This window comes from Leucopleurus acutus (assembly GCF_964270905.1).
Source record: "Leucopleurus acutus genome assembly, chromosome: 8".
Lineage (NCBI taxonomy): Eukaryota > Metazoa > Chordata > Mammalia > Artiodactyla > Delphinidae > Leucopleurus > Leucopleurus acutus.
Window position 1 is genome coordinate 56918816 of NC_139151.1, and position 15964 is coordinate 56934779.

General features: G+C 55.6%; 1 protein-coding gene across 1 annotated transcript in view; it reads left to right on the plus strand.

The window, feature by feature from the left end:
• The window catches only part of GDPD5 (glycerophosphodiester phosphodiesterase domain containing 5), a gene marked incomplete at its 3' end in the record, with an annotated part of 54636 nt that extends 41194 nt beyond the window's left edge, over positions 1–13442 (plus strand). The window contains exons 9-17 of the mRNA XM_082845819.1: positions 3015–3097; positions 4205–4355; positions 4909–5127; positions 5768–5925; positions 6166–6313; positions 7556–7638; positions 8220–8234; positions 10437–10549; positions 13294–13442. Of these exons, the coding sequence (XP_082701945.1) occupies positions 3015–3097; positions 4205–4355; positions 4909–5127; positions 5768–5925; positions 6166–6313; positions 7556–7638; positions 8220–8234; positions 10437–10549; positions 13294–13442 (1119 nt within the window). The remainder of the gene's footprint in view (positions 1–3014; positions 3098–4204; positions 4356–4908; positions 5128–5767; positions 5926–6165; positions 6314–7555; positions 7639–8219; positions 8235–10436; positions 10550–13293) is intronic.
• Between the last annotated feature and the right edge of the window lie 2522 nt (positions 13443–15964).

Below are 15964 nucleotides of genomic sequence, written 5' to 3' on the forward strand. Positions count from 1 at the left end.
GAAAGCCTTGAACTTTGGTTCTCAACAGATGCAATACCACTCACCACCACCAGGGGGCACTTGAGGGCTCTATGAGAGCTTTTTCTTGGTTGTGGCAGTAGTTGGGAGTTCCACGGTATCGTTGAATTTCAGGGTAGTCTAGGGGGCCTCACGAAATAAGCATTTAAAGGAGGCGTCACGTCGGACAGGGCTGCAAATCACCATTATTGTGCCCATTTCCTAGATAAGGCTCAGAGACCTGCGCCCCTGAGCTGGACCCTGGTGCCCTCCCATCACACCCCATGCTGCTCCTGGCACCTCCTGGAGGCAACCAGCTAGAAAGGCCATGGTTTTTGGAGTCAGAGGATCTGGATTTGGGGTCCAGTTTTGCCACATGCTGCCCGTGTGTCTGGCGGGTTGCTGGTCCCCTCCAGGCCTCCCTGCTGCTGGCTTTTGTAAGGATAAATTAGGAGGACAGCCTTCCAGGAGGCAGGGCCCCATATTATAGCTGCTTTTCTTTCCATGACCCATATTACCCACCCCACCTGCTCTGGAGGCCACAGGACAAGAGGGTGGGGTGTGCTGAGGCAGGAAGCGGGGGCAAAGGGAAGGAGTGGGGTGGCCCCATGTGGATTGTTGTTTTAGCAGAAAGATTTCAAACATTCACAGAAGGGGAATGAATAGTATAATGAATCCAACACCCCCTTCACCATTTATCAACATTTTGCCATTCTTGTTTCATCTATCGCCCTGCTTTGTCTTTTTTGAAAGCAAATCCCAGGTATTGTGTCATTTTATCCATGCTTACTTCAGGATGTATCTCTAATGCATAAAGACCTTAAAAACAGAACTATGCCACACTGCCACTATTACACCTAACCAAATTAATAATCATTCCTTAATACTATCTAATACTGAATCAGTGTTCAGCTTTACTTTGTCTCAAAAATATCTCTTTATAATTGAGTTGTGAAAAATCAGAATCCAAACAGAGTCCATGTGGTACAGCTGGCTGGGATGTCTTCTAAGTATCTTTTAGTCTATAATAATCTCCCTCCCTTTTTTTCCCCATATGCTGTTTATTTGTTGAAGAAACGGAGTCATTTGTCCTGTAGAATTTCTCCCATTGTGCATCTGGCTGATTGCATCCTGGTGGTGGCCCTTGAGGGGCTGGTGTGGGTGTTTGACACAAGTCCTCCCTGTGTCACTGTGAATGCATGAGTACCAGTGTCTACACCTGTATGTCTGCCTGTGGGAGGTTTTGACTCTGGGTCCACACATCTGTGTGTGGTAAGCCCAGGTGCTCATCCCTGTCTTGGAGATGGTATCTGTGTGCCCTGGACGGGGGTGTCCTTCCTATGTGGGTGGCCTGTGTGCATACTTTAATATTTGGTCAGACTGACTCCAAAGTTGGGCCTCTTAACCACAGTGGTCTACCACCATGAGTCTGTGACGACCACGCCCACACATGCACACTTCTGACAATACAGCCCTATCTGCCTTTAGGCCTGAGGCAGTAGCAACCCTCTTTCTTAAGGAGGCCAGCACCTAACACAGGGAGATCTGAGTTTAAAAAGCCTCCAGAAAAGAGATTTTGCCCCTCCCAAACACTTCCTCCTTCCCCCAAGGGTCTTCATGGCCCCTGCTACGCTCTTTGTGTCCACCCCCAGTCTACCTTCTGCCACGTGGGAGGGGGGCGTTGGTACCTCTCTGGTGGTCACTTGTGGGATGCCTGGCCACAGGGCATTTAGAGGTGACTGAGCAGGAACCCCACCGAGTCCACACCTGGACGCCTCTGTGGGGTCTCACCCAGCCCACTTGACCGGGAGACAAGGCAGCATATCCCCCAAGGCTGCTCTGCCCTGCAGAAAGGGGAAGAAAGGAACTCACATTTCAGAGACTGCTGACGTCTGTTACCTCAGCTATGAGCTTGGTAATATTAGTCCATTTTATAGCTAAAGAAACCGAGGTCCAGAGGGTGAGGTGTGATGGGCCCAGGTTGGTGACTGGGAAGGGGAATTGCTCCTTCTCAGCTTCAAAGCCCTTGCCATGCCAGGCCGCTTCCCAGACGAGGGGAGTGTGTTACACGCTGGGGAACAGCATGGCTGGAGGAAGAGAAGATGGGAATGAGCATGTCTTGGTGAGAATGGGATGAGCCATGGGAGCCCTTTCCACCCATCCCTCACTGCCAGAAGTCTTCCCTGTCTTGCATCCCGCACTGCACATGGTCCTAGCCCAATCCTTGGTATGGTGCTGACCCCTAGTGGCAGCAAAGGGTATGACAGGATCACCAGACCAAACAACTAGGGAGACTCGGAACCCCAACTCCCCCAACTGGAAGGACACTCAGAGAACAGTGTACATATACCGCCAAAGACCAGATGGGGAAACTGAGGCCCATAGGATAAAGAGATGCACCAAAGGTCACAAACCTAGTTAATGGCAGAGTCAGGCCTAGAACTAGGATTTTCTGATGTATATGCTATAGGGTAACAGTTGTCATTTGTTAAGCACTTACTCTGTATCAGGCAACGTGCTAGGGGCTTTTAATCCTTATAACAGTCTAGGAGATGGTCTTGTCATGTCTGTATAGATGAAGAAACCAGTCACCCCACTGAAACTCTGCCATGCTGTCTACCCTGTCCTCTCCCTTGGGGATCTCCACCTGGACTCAAGGTATAACCAGGAGGAAACTTGGCATTCAGCCAAGCCCAAGACTGCAAAGAGGCAGAAGACTGTAAAAAAGCCCTCCACCCCCGACATTTATACACATCAACACTAACCATCCCTGCTTCTCTCTCCCCACCACCAAATAAATCTATGAGGTAGGCATGATTTAACAGATGAGGAAACTGAGCTTCAGAGAAGCTGTGTGGATGCACACATCCAGCTGTGGATGTCCACAGCTACTGCTTAGAGGAGTGGAATTAGAACCGGGTCTACCCCAGCCTCCCAACGTGGAAGAGTTTCTGTGGGTCGGGGAGCGGTGCTTGAGCTAAAGCTTGGCTCTCCCTTACCACCACCTTCCTCCCCAGCTGGCCCCAGAGCACACGCTGATGTCCTTCAGGAAGGCCCTAGAGCAGAAGCTGTACGGACTCCAGGCTGACGTCACCATCAGGTAAGCGTGGGGCTTGGGAGGACAGCACCTCTTTTCCTCCTCGATGCAACCACACCCGGGTTTCTGCTGGAGACACGCCTGGTCCCGGAGTCTTAGAGATGGGAGAGCGGAGGCTTGGATTATCCACTGCAGGGCAGGCACCATGTTTATGCAAATAGATTTTGTGCCATACTCCAGGATATAAAATAGAGAAAAAAACAGACACCGGATTCAAGCAGGGTGGAGGTAGGGACCTGGAGTCCTGCCACAGATCCACTTAATGGAAAGACTAGCTCTGTATGGCTCAGCAAAATGGAGCGCAAACACTCTGATGAGTGGAATCAGCAAGGTGCAGAGTGATACGTTCACGGTGATGTCAATTATACTTTTAAAGACCACATAAAAGTGATCTATACAACTTCTACATGTAGATTGTAAGTATGTGTTTGTAAAAAGGGCAAGAAGTGTCCATACTGATCTGATAACATCATGTCTGAGAAGGGGAGGGGGGCAGGGTACTGAACAGGGGTACCACGGTGTGAGGATACCATTCCCATTGTAGACATTATAGAATTGTGTGTTTATCAAAGCTTTCTAGCAGGTGGTAGAAAAATGCCTTGAGGAGGGGTAGCACAGGTGCCTTTTACTGTTTCACGCTAAGGCACCTTATGGGGCTACTGGCAGCCCCAGCAGAGTGGGGAAGACCGGGATGATACCAGGGTGGAACTTGTCAAAGGGGCCTGCATTTGCACTCTTCTCATTACAGCATCACGTGGACTGGGTTCTAAGCCAGGTTCCACCACTTACTGGCTGGTAGGCCTTGAGTCTGATACTTCTGTCTCCAGCCTCAGTTTCCCTATTATTAAATGAGATAGCCTCTACCTCCCAGGGCTGCTGAGAGAATACGCTCAGCCCTCCCTCCTCAGCAGTGCCCACCCCCATCTGACCCTCAGAGAGAGCCGAGGGATTCACCTACTGCCCACTGACTTCCCTGTGCAGACGGGGAACCTGAGGCCCAAAGAGGGGCAGAGCGGGCCTGGGTCCCTAGGTGGGCTGGTGTAAGTGGGTGGGGAGGAGCGGGTGAGGGACCTGGGTGGGCAGTGACTCCGCAGCCCCACCCTCCCACAGCCTGGACGGCGTGCCCTTCCTCATGCACGACGCCACCCTGCGCCGCACCACCAACGTGGAGGAGGAATTCCCGGAGTTCGCCCACAGGCCCGCCTCCATGCTCAACTGGACCCTGCTGCAGAGGCTCAACGCTGGCCAGTGGTTCCTGAAGGTCTGGCAGCACCCGTCCCAGTCCTAGGCATGGAAAGCATGGTCAGGGACTCCATGGAGAGGGCCAGGGGCAGCCCTCAGCTCAGGTGACCTTCACATGCCGAGCTTCCTTGACTCACAGCCAGGCTGGCTGGCGGCCTCCTTGGGCTCCTGCCACTGCAGCCTAGCTGTCATGGTTGTCACTACTTGTTCTGGTTCTGCCTCCCCTACCAGAAAAAGTTGATTTTGATTATAATAGTTAATAGCTAAAATTGTTAACACTGTAAAACTCTAGAGGAAGTTGGTTCTCTGGTCTGAAGTGCTACTGAGAGAAAAACGGACTGGGGTCTGGGATATGTTCCAAGCAAATCATTCTTTTGGCAAGCAGACTGGGATAGAGAGGTTATGGTTGGGTTCTCCTAGAGGTCCCAAAGGGCCCCAGCCTTCAATGTGCCTGACTTGCACACACCAGCCGACACTGGCAGTTCAGTCGTCTCCAAGTTCCATAGCCAGGAAGGCATGTGGAGGCCCCATAGGACTGGTGAGACAAACATGTGTGTCCCTGTCTCTGCCAGACGGACCCCTTCTGGACGGCCAGTTCCCTGTCACCGTCCGACCACAGGGAAGCCCAAAACCAGTCCATCTGCAGCCTAATGGAACTCTTGGAGCTGGCCAAGGGCAATGCCACGTTGCTGCTCAACCTGCGTGACCCGCCGCGGGAGCACCCCTACCGCGGCAGCTTCCTCAACGTCACGCTGGAGGCCGTGCTGCACTCCGGCTTCCCCCAGCACCAGGTGAGGCCCTGCAGCCCAGCCCCACCCAGCTCTGTCCCCAAGGAGCTGAGCTCCGCCCAGCCCTGCCCCACCCGCAGGGAGACCAGGCCTGCCTGGAGTCCCGCTCAAGCAGTAAACTCACCGTGTCCCCTCTCCAGACCTTAGGGTTCCACATTTGTGAAATGAGGGTAGCATGCCCCACGCCTCCCTGACAGGGTCATCATGGGGCCAAGAGGGAAATAAGAAAGGCGTTTAAAATGTACAAAGGAAAAAAAAAATGTACAAAGGGCAGGAGCAGGGCCAGATTCTTCGGAACATGGTACTTCCATGAAGTGTTACCTACATGATACCTGGGAAAATACGATTCCAACTATGAGAGCACACAAGACGCTGGTGGCCACATGCACAGTAGCTGACATTTGGGGCGTTATCGGTCTTGTCCTGACTAGGGTCTGGAGGGGGATCTTCCTGAGGTGTTGCCAAAGCAATTCCCAGCCATGGCTGGGACCAAGTCATCCCCCGGAGGTGGTTACTACCTGAAAGCTTTCACTGCGTGCCAGGTCCCGCCTCTTTTAACCCCTCCAGGTGCTCCACGAGGGACAGACACCCTAACCCCATTGTATAGAAGGGAAATCAGAGGCTGCTCCTCTCCTGCCTGCAGGTCCTGTGGCTGCCAAACAGGCAGAGGCCCTTCGTGCAGAAGGTGGCTCCTGGCTTCCAGCAGACATCGGGCTCCAAGGAGGCAGCTGCCAGCCTGCGGAGGGGCCACATCCAGCGGCTGAACCTGCGCTACACTCAGGTGTCCCGCCAGGAGCTCAGGTGCCCACCCCATCCTGCCCAGGCTCACCCAGAGGACTGGACACACAGGCTCAGGGTTCAAAGAGGAGAGGTTGAGAACATCAGGCAGACCTGGGTTTGTATGTGAGCTTGGCCCTCTGAGAGCGGAGTTTCCTTCCTCCAGGGACAGTTTTGAGGACGGCGTGAGGTTGTGAAGGGCCATGCTTTACAGGCTTCCCACACTGGCCAAAGGGCCGACCAGCCTCTGTCCCTGCCCCACAGGGACTATGCATCCTGGAACCTGAGCGTGAACCTCTACACAGTCAATGCCCCGTGGCTCTTCTCCCTGCTGTGGTGCGCAGGGGTCCCGTCTGTCACCTCTGACAACTCCCACACCTTATCCCAGGTGCCCTCTCCCCTCTGGATCATGGTGAGTTGGGGATTGTTGGGGGTCCAGGGAGCTGCCTATGGCTTCCAGGGCTGGGGGGCAGGCTCCACACCCGGGCTCCCTCTAGTGAGGTCTCAGGGGTGGGGGGAGCACCTGAGGGGACAGGCTTGAGGCATGAAGAAGATTCTCCTGACCTCTGGGCCTGCACCAAGGTCTGGGGGGTAGGAGGAACCTTGGCCTGAGCCACATGGGGAAAAACACCAAAGGCTCTGGACAAATAAACAACTACTTGGGTTTTGGGGGGGTTTGGAGATTATTATATTTTGTTTTAAAGGAAGGGAAGTCATTGGGAAAAGAGGGCAACGAGGCGAAAATAAGGAACATTAAAATCTTCTCAGAGATTACAGCCAATAAAACCAGCTTTCAGTTGGTTGACCGACTGAGCACCTGAAGACAGGCCTGTGTTCCAGTCCCAGCTCTGCCAACCAGGGGGCTTGGGGAGCCCTTGATCTCCCTCCTGTGTTCCCACTGCCACTTCCCTGAGGTCATGAAAGGCAGATGGAGGGTCTCATTATGGCTAAGATGATGCCGTGTCAGTGAATCAGATCTAGGTTTTGGGTGGTTAGCTCCATCCCCGCCCATTGTCTTTTAAAACCTCTGAGGGCTCAGCTCGGACTGAGATGAAATAACTGACTGGCAGCAGTAGCTATGAGCACACTCTGATTCAGGCCACAGGAACGGACCAACAGCAAAAAGTGCCCTAGCCCACCTCCACAGTTTACCTGAGACCAAGGGGGTGTGAGGCCTGGCTGCTCTGCAGGCTTCACCCTGCTGGGCCCCTCTCTATGGCCCCCTGGAGGGGAAGCTCCCACACTCCGCACCCTACAATGACATGTACTCTTACATGCACATGGATGCCACATACCTCTTCACATACCCACCTGCGCACCTGCTTGTCACGTCACACCCTCTCATTCATCTGTCTGTCTTTCATATTTTGGTTCTTGCATTAAGCCCCTTTAAGCACATAAATCCTCTAGGTTTAAAACACACCACCTCTACAGTGAACACTGCACAGATCTCTTTTATCCTACACACACACCCCACCCCAAACCCCAGGCCGACTCCTACAAAATATAATCTCAAGCCCCCAAGCCCCCTCCAGGTCCTCCTCTGCCCCTCCCTGATGGTGACGTGCGATTCTCCTGCCCATGGGCCCTTGGTCTGGAGCCCTGGTCTGGACCAGCCGTGACTGGAAGCTGGTTGTGGGCCATCTGTCCACAGCCCCCGGACGAGTACTGTCTCATGTGGGTCACCGCCGACCTGATCTCCTTCATCCTGATCGTTGGCATCTTCGTGCTCCAGAAGTGAGTAGGCCCTGACCACCTTCCGCGGCCCTCCCTGCCTGAGACGGGCCAGCTCCCGCCCCCAGCCAGGTGAACGCCTTCCTGAGCCCTGGGCCGGGAGATATCCTGGCCAGACCACCCTGTTCAGGGGAGAAGGAGGCCTCCCTGTGGCCCCCAGCCCGTCCCCCTCAGCCAGAGCCCAGTGGCTTCTGGAATGAGCACCCAGCCGGGAGCCCAGAGCCAAGCTGGGCCAGGATGTGCTGTGTAGACTCTTTGGTGAGTTTCAGCTCCAGGGGGGTCTCCTCTCTAGGCTTGTCTCCCTGCCTGTCACCCAGGGCACAGGTTTCCACAGCACTCGGGCCGGGCTCAGACCTCCCCACCCACCCTCCAGGATGACAGCTGGGGGTGGTGGTCACAGTGGGAGTGGGTGGGTCCTGGGGAGGTTTTAGGGCCAGGCGGGGCCCCAACCCAGCCATGAAGTAGCAGGCTGGGTTTTACTCTTGACTGACGTTCTCTCTCTGTCCCATACTGCTCTGATCCGGCGCATGTCCCTCCTCTCTCTCCCCCCTCCCCACTCTCTGCTGCACTCTGGCATCTCACAGCTATCACTTGATCAGGTAATTCTGGTGTGGTCCTCCTCCTGTTCCTCTCTCTCCCTCCTTCTCGCCGCCCCCTCTCCACCTCCCTCTGAAAGGCTGCCTCCTGAGGAGCCCTAAGCCCAGGTCACCCTCCCATACACCTCTCCTGCCTGAAGCCGCCTTCCCATCCTTGCTCTCGTCCTCTCCCCTGCAGTCCTCCCTTCTCTCTCCCCACCTTGCCGTGTGTGTCCCTCTGCTCTCTCTCCCTCCCGCAGACAGGGAACCAGCATTTCCTTGCAGGTTGCTGACCTGGCCTCTCTCAGCACCAGAGCGTCTCCCTCTGGGGAGGGGCTCTGCTTGGGCCACCCCCCACAGCCTGGCACTTTGGCAAGGCCTTCCCCAGTGCCCGGCGCACAGCCTACCAAGTTCTGTTTCTCCCTGCCACCTGTGGCCCTCCCACTCCCAGTCTGCCTTTCCCCTTGCTCACTCTGTTTATCTTTCTCTCCACCTCTCTTCTTTCTTTCACTTTCTGTCTCTGACTCCCACCCCACTGCTCTCCCCCCATGAGCACAGCCTCCCGTACTTTCCCCTGGGAAATACCCCCAGTGGTTGAGCTTCCTGTCCTAGATGTACCTCACTGCAGAGACACGGGCCTGACATTTTCCTCCTGCGTTTAACGTTAATTTCCAAGATGAGACCTTGGTCTTGGGGGTGCAAGTTCCCTTTGGTCAGGTGCCTTGGGCCCTCCTAGGTCAGTCATCTTCACTGACCAGCTTCTAGGAGGAGGAACTCTGTGCTCACTGACTGTGGGACTGAGCCCAGCAAAGGGCCATTTGCCTGGTCCCTCCACCATCCTCAGTCGGCAGATGTCCACATGTGCTGGCTGGTGCTGTGCTGGGCTTTCTTCCCCAGGGTGCTCCACCGACACACTGGGCCACTCAAGATACAGCCAGGGCGGCATCATCGTCTTCCTGGGGGGTCAGGCAAGGCCTGATGGAGGAGAGGACCCTGGGGGAGAAGTTCATTTCCCTGTGGTCCTCATTCTTCCATTCACTCAATGATACTTAGAGCACCCACCACACAGGAGACATTGGGCTTGGTGCCAGGCACGCAGCGATAAATAAGAGACCCTATTGCTGTTCTCAGGGATGCGTAGGGCGGCCAGCCCAGCCAGAGGTTGCCTTCCCCTCTGCCTCCTGCTTTCCCCTTGTCTGTCTGCTCTGTTCATCCACCTGTCTGCCTGTCCATCTGTCTGTCCATTTCTGCTGTGCTGATCCCATCTGGAAACAACTGATTTCCCGTGGAGTCTGGGCTCCCTCCACCCACTCCAGCAGGGCATCGGGCCCTGGGGGGTTGGGTTTTTGTTTCCAAGCTGATCCCCACTTCCCTGAGTGGGGTTGGGGGTCCGGTGAGTCCTTCTGTCTAGGTTGCAGGAAGAATCTAAGTTCAGAGGCCAGGGATTTGGGGCTAGTTCAGAGGAACTGTAACAGCAAGAACTGTGCCCTGAGCCGGACAAAGGAACCCAAGTCCTCCCGGCTCTGCCTGGTCCCTGCACGCCCTATGCAGCCCCACCTCTCAGCCCATTCAGTTTTGCTCCCACCTTGCCCCAGCCATTAAAGGGGTAATGCTCCGGCCTGTCCCTCTCCACTAGGGAATATGCACCCCACTCTTCCAGGGCTGTTGGAACAGAGCAGCAGCAGGCCCCTCCCCAAGTCACTCCAGCACCCTTGCCTTGTGATGCCATGAAGACAAGCTCCCCGCTGTCTCCCCTCCCCTCCCTGCTTTCCTTCACTTCCTCTCTGGGGTTCCTCACTGGCTTCACTCAGCCTGGTCCTGATGATGGAGCTGTAGGCGACATCAGCTGGGACTCCCCAAGATTGGTTTGCACTCCAGGGTGGGTCATCAGTCATGCCTGCTAAGCCCCCACCCCCAAATTTGTCCAGGTGTATAACTGGGGGCACCTGACACATACCTAACCAACCCCTAACCATCCTCCTGGGCAAGGGGAGCGGATCTAGGGGTCTGGAGGTAAGAGGGCTGGAGAGCCCTGGCTGACAGTCAGCAGACTGATTCAGGCCCCAGCTCTGCCCTACTCTGGGCCTCAGTTTCCCCGTCTGTACAGTCGGACAAGAGTCCTGCTGGTCTCTCAGGCCAAATCCAGAGAGTCTGTGGAAGTGGGAAGGATCCCTTCTCCAAGGAAAGGTGGGGAAGGACCTGATGCCCACGGGGCCATCTCTGCAGGTGGCGCCTGGGTGGCATACGGAGCTACAACCCCGAGCAGATCATGCTGAGTGCCGCGGTGCACCGGACCAGCCGGGACGTCAGCATCATGAAGGAGAAGCTCATCTTTTCAGGTGTGCAGCTCCGCAGACAGGTTGAGTCAGGCTCTGGGCTCTGTCCTCTGCACCCCACATGTGCAAACGGGTGTGTGTGCACACATTTCACACTCAGCACATACAGGTAGGGACACGGCACAGACATAAGTATACCCACCTAGCTTCACGCTCACACTGGTACAGGGGCACACATACACACACGGAAATGCATACCCGTCCACATGCAGCCATCAACTCCAGGTCCTGTGGCTCAGTGTCAGCCCCAGGGGTAGTGGGCAAGGGTGACATGCAGGGGTAGGGGAGGGCTGGAGGCCCACCCTGCCCTGCTGGTTCATACACAGACCCCACAAACATTGATTCCACCCCTGCTTGCTGCCTGTTGACATTCCCAGATTGATGGAGGAGGCATGTATAAACAAATACATGGAAAGGTAGGTGTCACTGAGCTCTAATAGATGTGGGTGCTGAGCCAGAGTGGGGTACAAGGAGGAGAGAGGGGTTCAGAGTTCCCTGGGGCAGTGAGGAAGGTTTGGGGGCCCACTCTGTGAGGAGGTGATGTAGTTGAAATGGGAAGGAAGGGTAGGAGGGTGATGGGTTTGAGGTGAGGGCTGGGCGAGCAGAGGGAAGGAAGGGCATTCGAGGCAGGAACAGCACGTGTTCAGAGGTAGTGAGGGAGCACTCCTTGCCATGGCTCGAAGGCAGGGCCTCTGGCTGACTCACCCCAAGATGGCGCTGGGGAGGCACTTCGGCCTCAAGTGTGTGGTCAGGAGCTTGGGCTTTGTTCTGAAAGAAGAGGAGGGTAACAGACAGATTCGTCTTTGTTACAGTGGGGCTGTAACAAAGTACCACAAACTGGGTGGCTTAAAAACAGATGTATTATCTCACAGTTCTGAAAGCTAAGAGTCCATCATCGAGGTGTCAGCAGGGCTGTGAGGGAAAGATCTGGTCCTGGCCTCTCCCGTTGCCTTGTAGATGCATCTCTGCGTCCGAAGTTCCCCTCTTTACAAGGACACCAGTCATTCTGGATTAGGGCCCACTCTAATGACCTCATATTAACTAATTACATCTGCAATGACCTTACTTCCAAAGAGGGTCACATTTTGAAGTGCTGGGGTTTAGGACTTCACTATACGAATTTGGAGGGAACACAATTCAATCTCTCTTTTTTCTTTTTTTGTTGGCGCCACAGGGCTTGTGGGATCTTAGTTCCCTGACCAGGGATCGAACCCGTGCCCCCCTGCAGTGGAAGTGCAGAGTCCTAAACACTGAACTGCTAGGGAATTCCCCACAATTCAGTCTCTAACGAGTGTGGAGGGTGGGTTAGAAGGGGAAGCTAGAGGCAAGGAAACCAATAATTCAGATGGGAATTGTGGGAATGGAAACAGGAGAGGAGAGAGATTTGAGAGATATTTAGAAGCCAGATGGACCTAGATTCAAATCCCAGCTTATCCCCCGAGCTGTGTGAACAAGAGCATATTACCTAACCTCCCTCACCATCAGACTCCTCCTCTGTAAAATGGGCTAGCTCCCCCTCACAGAGTACCTGTGAGGGTTAGTGCCACGCCTGGCCCAGACGGGTGCTTGGTAAATGCTGCCCGAGTGAACCAGAGCCCAGTGGGGGGTGCTTGTGGGTTTAGTGGGGCTGGCTCCAGCGACTGTGTGAACATCCACTCATTTATTCACTCTTTTATTTATCCCTTCCTTCAACAGACGCATGCCAGGCCCTGTGTTAGGTGCTGAGGATACACAGATTCTTGCCTTTGGGGTACTTAATTCCTCCTACCCTCGCTCAAAAACCCTCCTTCTCCTGGGAGCCTTCCCTGAGCACCAAAGCGGGGTTGGAGGGCTTCCCCTGGCCTCCCACAGCTCTCTGGCGACACTGGGGAGCTCCTGGAAGGAGGAGTCCCCAGGCTCCTGTACTGTGCCTGGCCCAGGGAAGTCAGGAGGGGCGGGTAGCATGAATGGCAGGCAGGAGGCCAGCACTTCGGCCTGTCAGGTTCTGCATCTCCCCGACCCCCGCCTCTCTGTAGTGCCAAAGGCCATTCATTCATTCACCTAGCACCTTCTCATCACTGGCCCTGAAGAGTCGCCGCAGGCCTCACCCGCTGCCCACTCCTGGTTGAGAGGTCTTCTCCAGGAACCCTCAGCCCCACCAAGGTGCTCTGAGTCCCCTTGGGGTGTGCTTAGCTCCCCTCAGCAGACCTTTTCTAAGCCTCTGCTGTGTGTCCAGGACTGTACCAGCCACTGGGGACACTGATGCCCAGACCTCATCCCTGTCCTTGAAGTACTCCAGCCGATGGGGGCCATAGATGGTGACAATACAGGTGGGGCAGGGGGGAACAGGGTGGTCATGAGGAGGCCCCATCCCAGCCTGGGGGCAAAAACAGAAATGAGAAGAATTTAGCCAGATTTTAAGAAAAGGAAGTGTTATCGGGAGGTCATGCCCAGGAGACAGGCCAACATGTGCAAAGCCCTGAGGAGAGTAAACACATGTGTGCCAAGCTTAAGAGGGTGCAGATAGTTTTCTGTGGCTGGAAGGTGGAGTTCCAGGGAGAGGAGACTGAAGTGCGACCAGAGTGTTTGCAGAGACTGAGAAGGGCCTTGAATGCCAAGCTCAATAGCATACCTGAAACCCGAGGCTTCATTCCTCCTAGTGGCTGACCAGGAGTGGCTCCAGGCCACCCTTTCCCACCGCATCTGCCAGCCATCTATCCACTCCTCTCCTCCCTGCACTCACATTCTGCCTCCTTCTGGCCCAACAGAGATCAGCGATGGCATGGAGGTCTCCGATGAGCTCTCTGTATGTTCAGACAACAGTTATGACACATACGCCAACAGCACCACCTCCCCTATGGGCCCCCAAGGGAGCGGCAGCCGCGCCACGACCCTCACAGACCGGAGTGGGCATTAGCTGAAGACCCGTCTGTCCAGCCTGTACCTCATGTGGAGACGGGAAGCCCACAGAGCTGGAAGAAGCACGCTCTGGGAGCTGGCTCCACAGTCTCCTTGTTGGCTCCAGCCCCTCGTCAGCCTCTCAGATGACCCTGCGGGCCTGGGGCTCCTTTTTCTGGGAAGTTTGGGGCTCGGGACCTGGCCCACTCTCTGAGGCCCTCCCTTGCATCCTGACCGGGAAGCTTTGAAGGGTCACTGGGCCATGCCGTGCCCCCTGCGGCAGTGGAGGACGTGGAGCCTGTGTGTGCCCACGTGTGTCTGTCCTCCTGTCTGTGCTGTGAGGAAACCACCTTCTCTGTGTTTCTCCTGCCTCAAGGGCCTGCGCTAGGCCTCTGCCCCAGCACCTCTGCTCTTCCATCGGTCTCAAAGCACAAGGAAGCTTGGCCCAGGAGCAACGCCTGCTACAGTGGTGGAGGCACTCCTCCCCTGACAGCCTCCTGCTGCCGCTGGCCCTGCCCCAGGAGAGGGTCTGAGCCATATCCCCTAGGAGCAGCTGGAGGTGGCAAGAGCAGGCTCGGGGCTGCCGGATCCAAACCCAGGAGATCCACAGACTGACATGACCTCAGGTTCCCACGTCAGTGGCCAAGGGCAGGGGCCACCTGCGAAAAGTGTTATGGCATGGTCAGGGGTGGGTATGTGGCCAAGGAGGCCTTCAGCAGAGGAGCCTGAGGGGCCTCGGCCAAGATGATTAAAGCTGCCATCTTGACACGTGTCATATCTGAATTGTCAGTGGGAGGGTGGGGACAGAGCTTGCTGGGTTTGGGATTCGGGTCCCATGACTGAGGAAGAACCATTCTCAGAAATGAATGGGAGAGTGGCAGGGTGGTGGAGCCCCTCCCCTGCATCACATGGCACTGGGGCTTCCTTAACAGCACTGGGCTTGGGGGCAAGTGTCCCCATATTGTGGTGGAGGAGACAGTCTTGGAGAGGTGAAGTGACCATCCGGAGCCACGCAGCTTAGAACTGGAAGAGCCAGAATCCCACTCAGGCTGTGTGCCTTCCGTAACCAGCTGGGAATGGTAAGGCAGATGGGGAGGGCTCCCTGGTCCGAGGTAGGACTGGGCAGTGGGACAAGCAGGTCCCTTCGTGGCCACATGGAGGCTTTCTGAGATCCCTGGTCTATGGAGGGACAGGCCCTCAGCCAGGAGTTGCCTCTCCCCCATGGGGGAGGTTCAGCTTTGAAGAGGCCCATTCCCATTCCTGGCACAGTGGGGCACCTGGGCTGAAAGCCAAAATACAGCCCCTGGGACCACAGATGCCCCTGTCTTTCAGTCCTTGGACCTCTGCCCTCTGCCCTCCATGAGAAGGGGTCTGTAAATCCCATCTTTGTCATAAAAGTCTGCATGGTCTTGGGTGTGTCCTAGGGGAAAGGAGGGGGCTGAACCCCAGTTTCATCCTACATTAAATAAACATGGTGCTTCCTGGGAGCCAAGGGATGTGTCTCTTCTCCAAACAGGGGCCTTCTAGATAGAATTCTTGGGGTCTGGAGCCTTCAGGGAGGAAAGGAAAAGAAACCCCTCCTAATGCTGGAACCCAGACTAGGCCCCCCACATTAACCTCTAGGACTGCCCCTCTGGGAACTATTGGGGGACTCACCCTCCTTTCCCCCTTTCAAACATTTGCCAAGTGCTCCCTTCCTGGGGCAGAGGTCAGCTCCCGGCTCTCCCTGGGCATGAAGAAATGTACGTGAAACCTGGACTGTCCGGGCCAGCAGTGGGGCACACTGCCCTACCCAAATGCCCCAGTAACCTCCTCTCCAGTGTCTGGCAGGCCTGCCCAGGAAAACGGAACCAATCTTTCATGCCAGCCCCTCCCTGTCCAGTCAGTGCCCCTGGGTCCACTGGCTAGCATGTCCCAGGCTCCTGGCTGGCCACACTTGGGCAACTTGAGTCATCCTAGGGTCTTTCAGAAGCAGGGAGAAGGGGCTGGGAGTTCTGAGTGGAACAGCCTGTCGGCATCCCACTCTCACCAGGGCCCTACACTGTACCCCTCCACTCCCCAGTGCAGAGGCAGTCCAGCGGTCTCCCCTCACCCCAAACAATGGAAGGAGGATGGAGGCCATCCCCCAGCTAGGCCGATAGCTGAGCCCTTCACCCTCAGCTGAGCCCACAGCCTGTGGTCAACCCTGGCTCGTGTCCCTTGACCTGAGGAGTTACTGAGAAGGCTACCTTCCCAATGCCCTCCTCGTGACCTCTCCCTGTCTACTGAGGACAGCCTGACTGCCCTTAACAGGGAAACCAGAGACAGGGCCTCTCCCTTACTGCCATCTCCACAGACCCACTCCTTGCTTCCTCCCTTGGACCTTAGTGGGTAAGGCCTCTCCAGGCCGAGTCCAGCCTCCACCTTTGCCAGGGCCCTCCCTGAACCCTCAGCCCCTCTGTTCCAGGTATTTAGGTGCCCAAATCTCTCACATCCTTTAACATACAGCAATATATACAATCCCTTTTTAGGGGGAAGCAGGATACACCATTCCCTGGAACA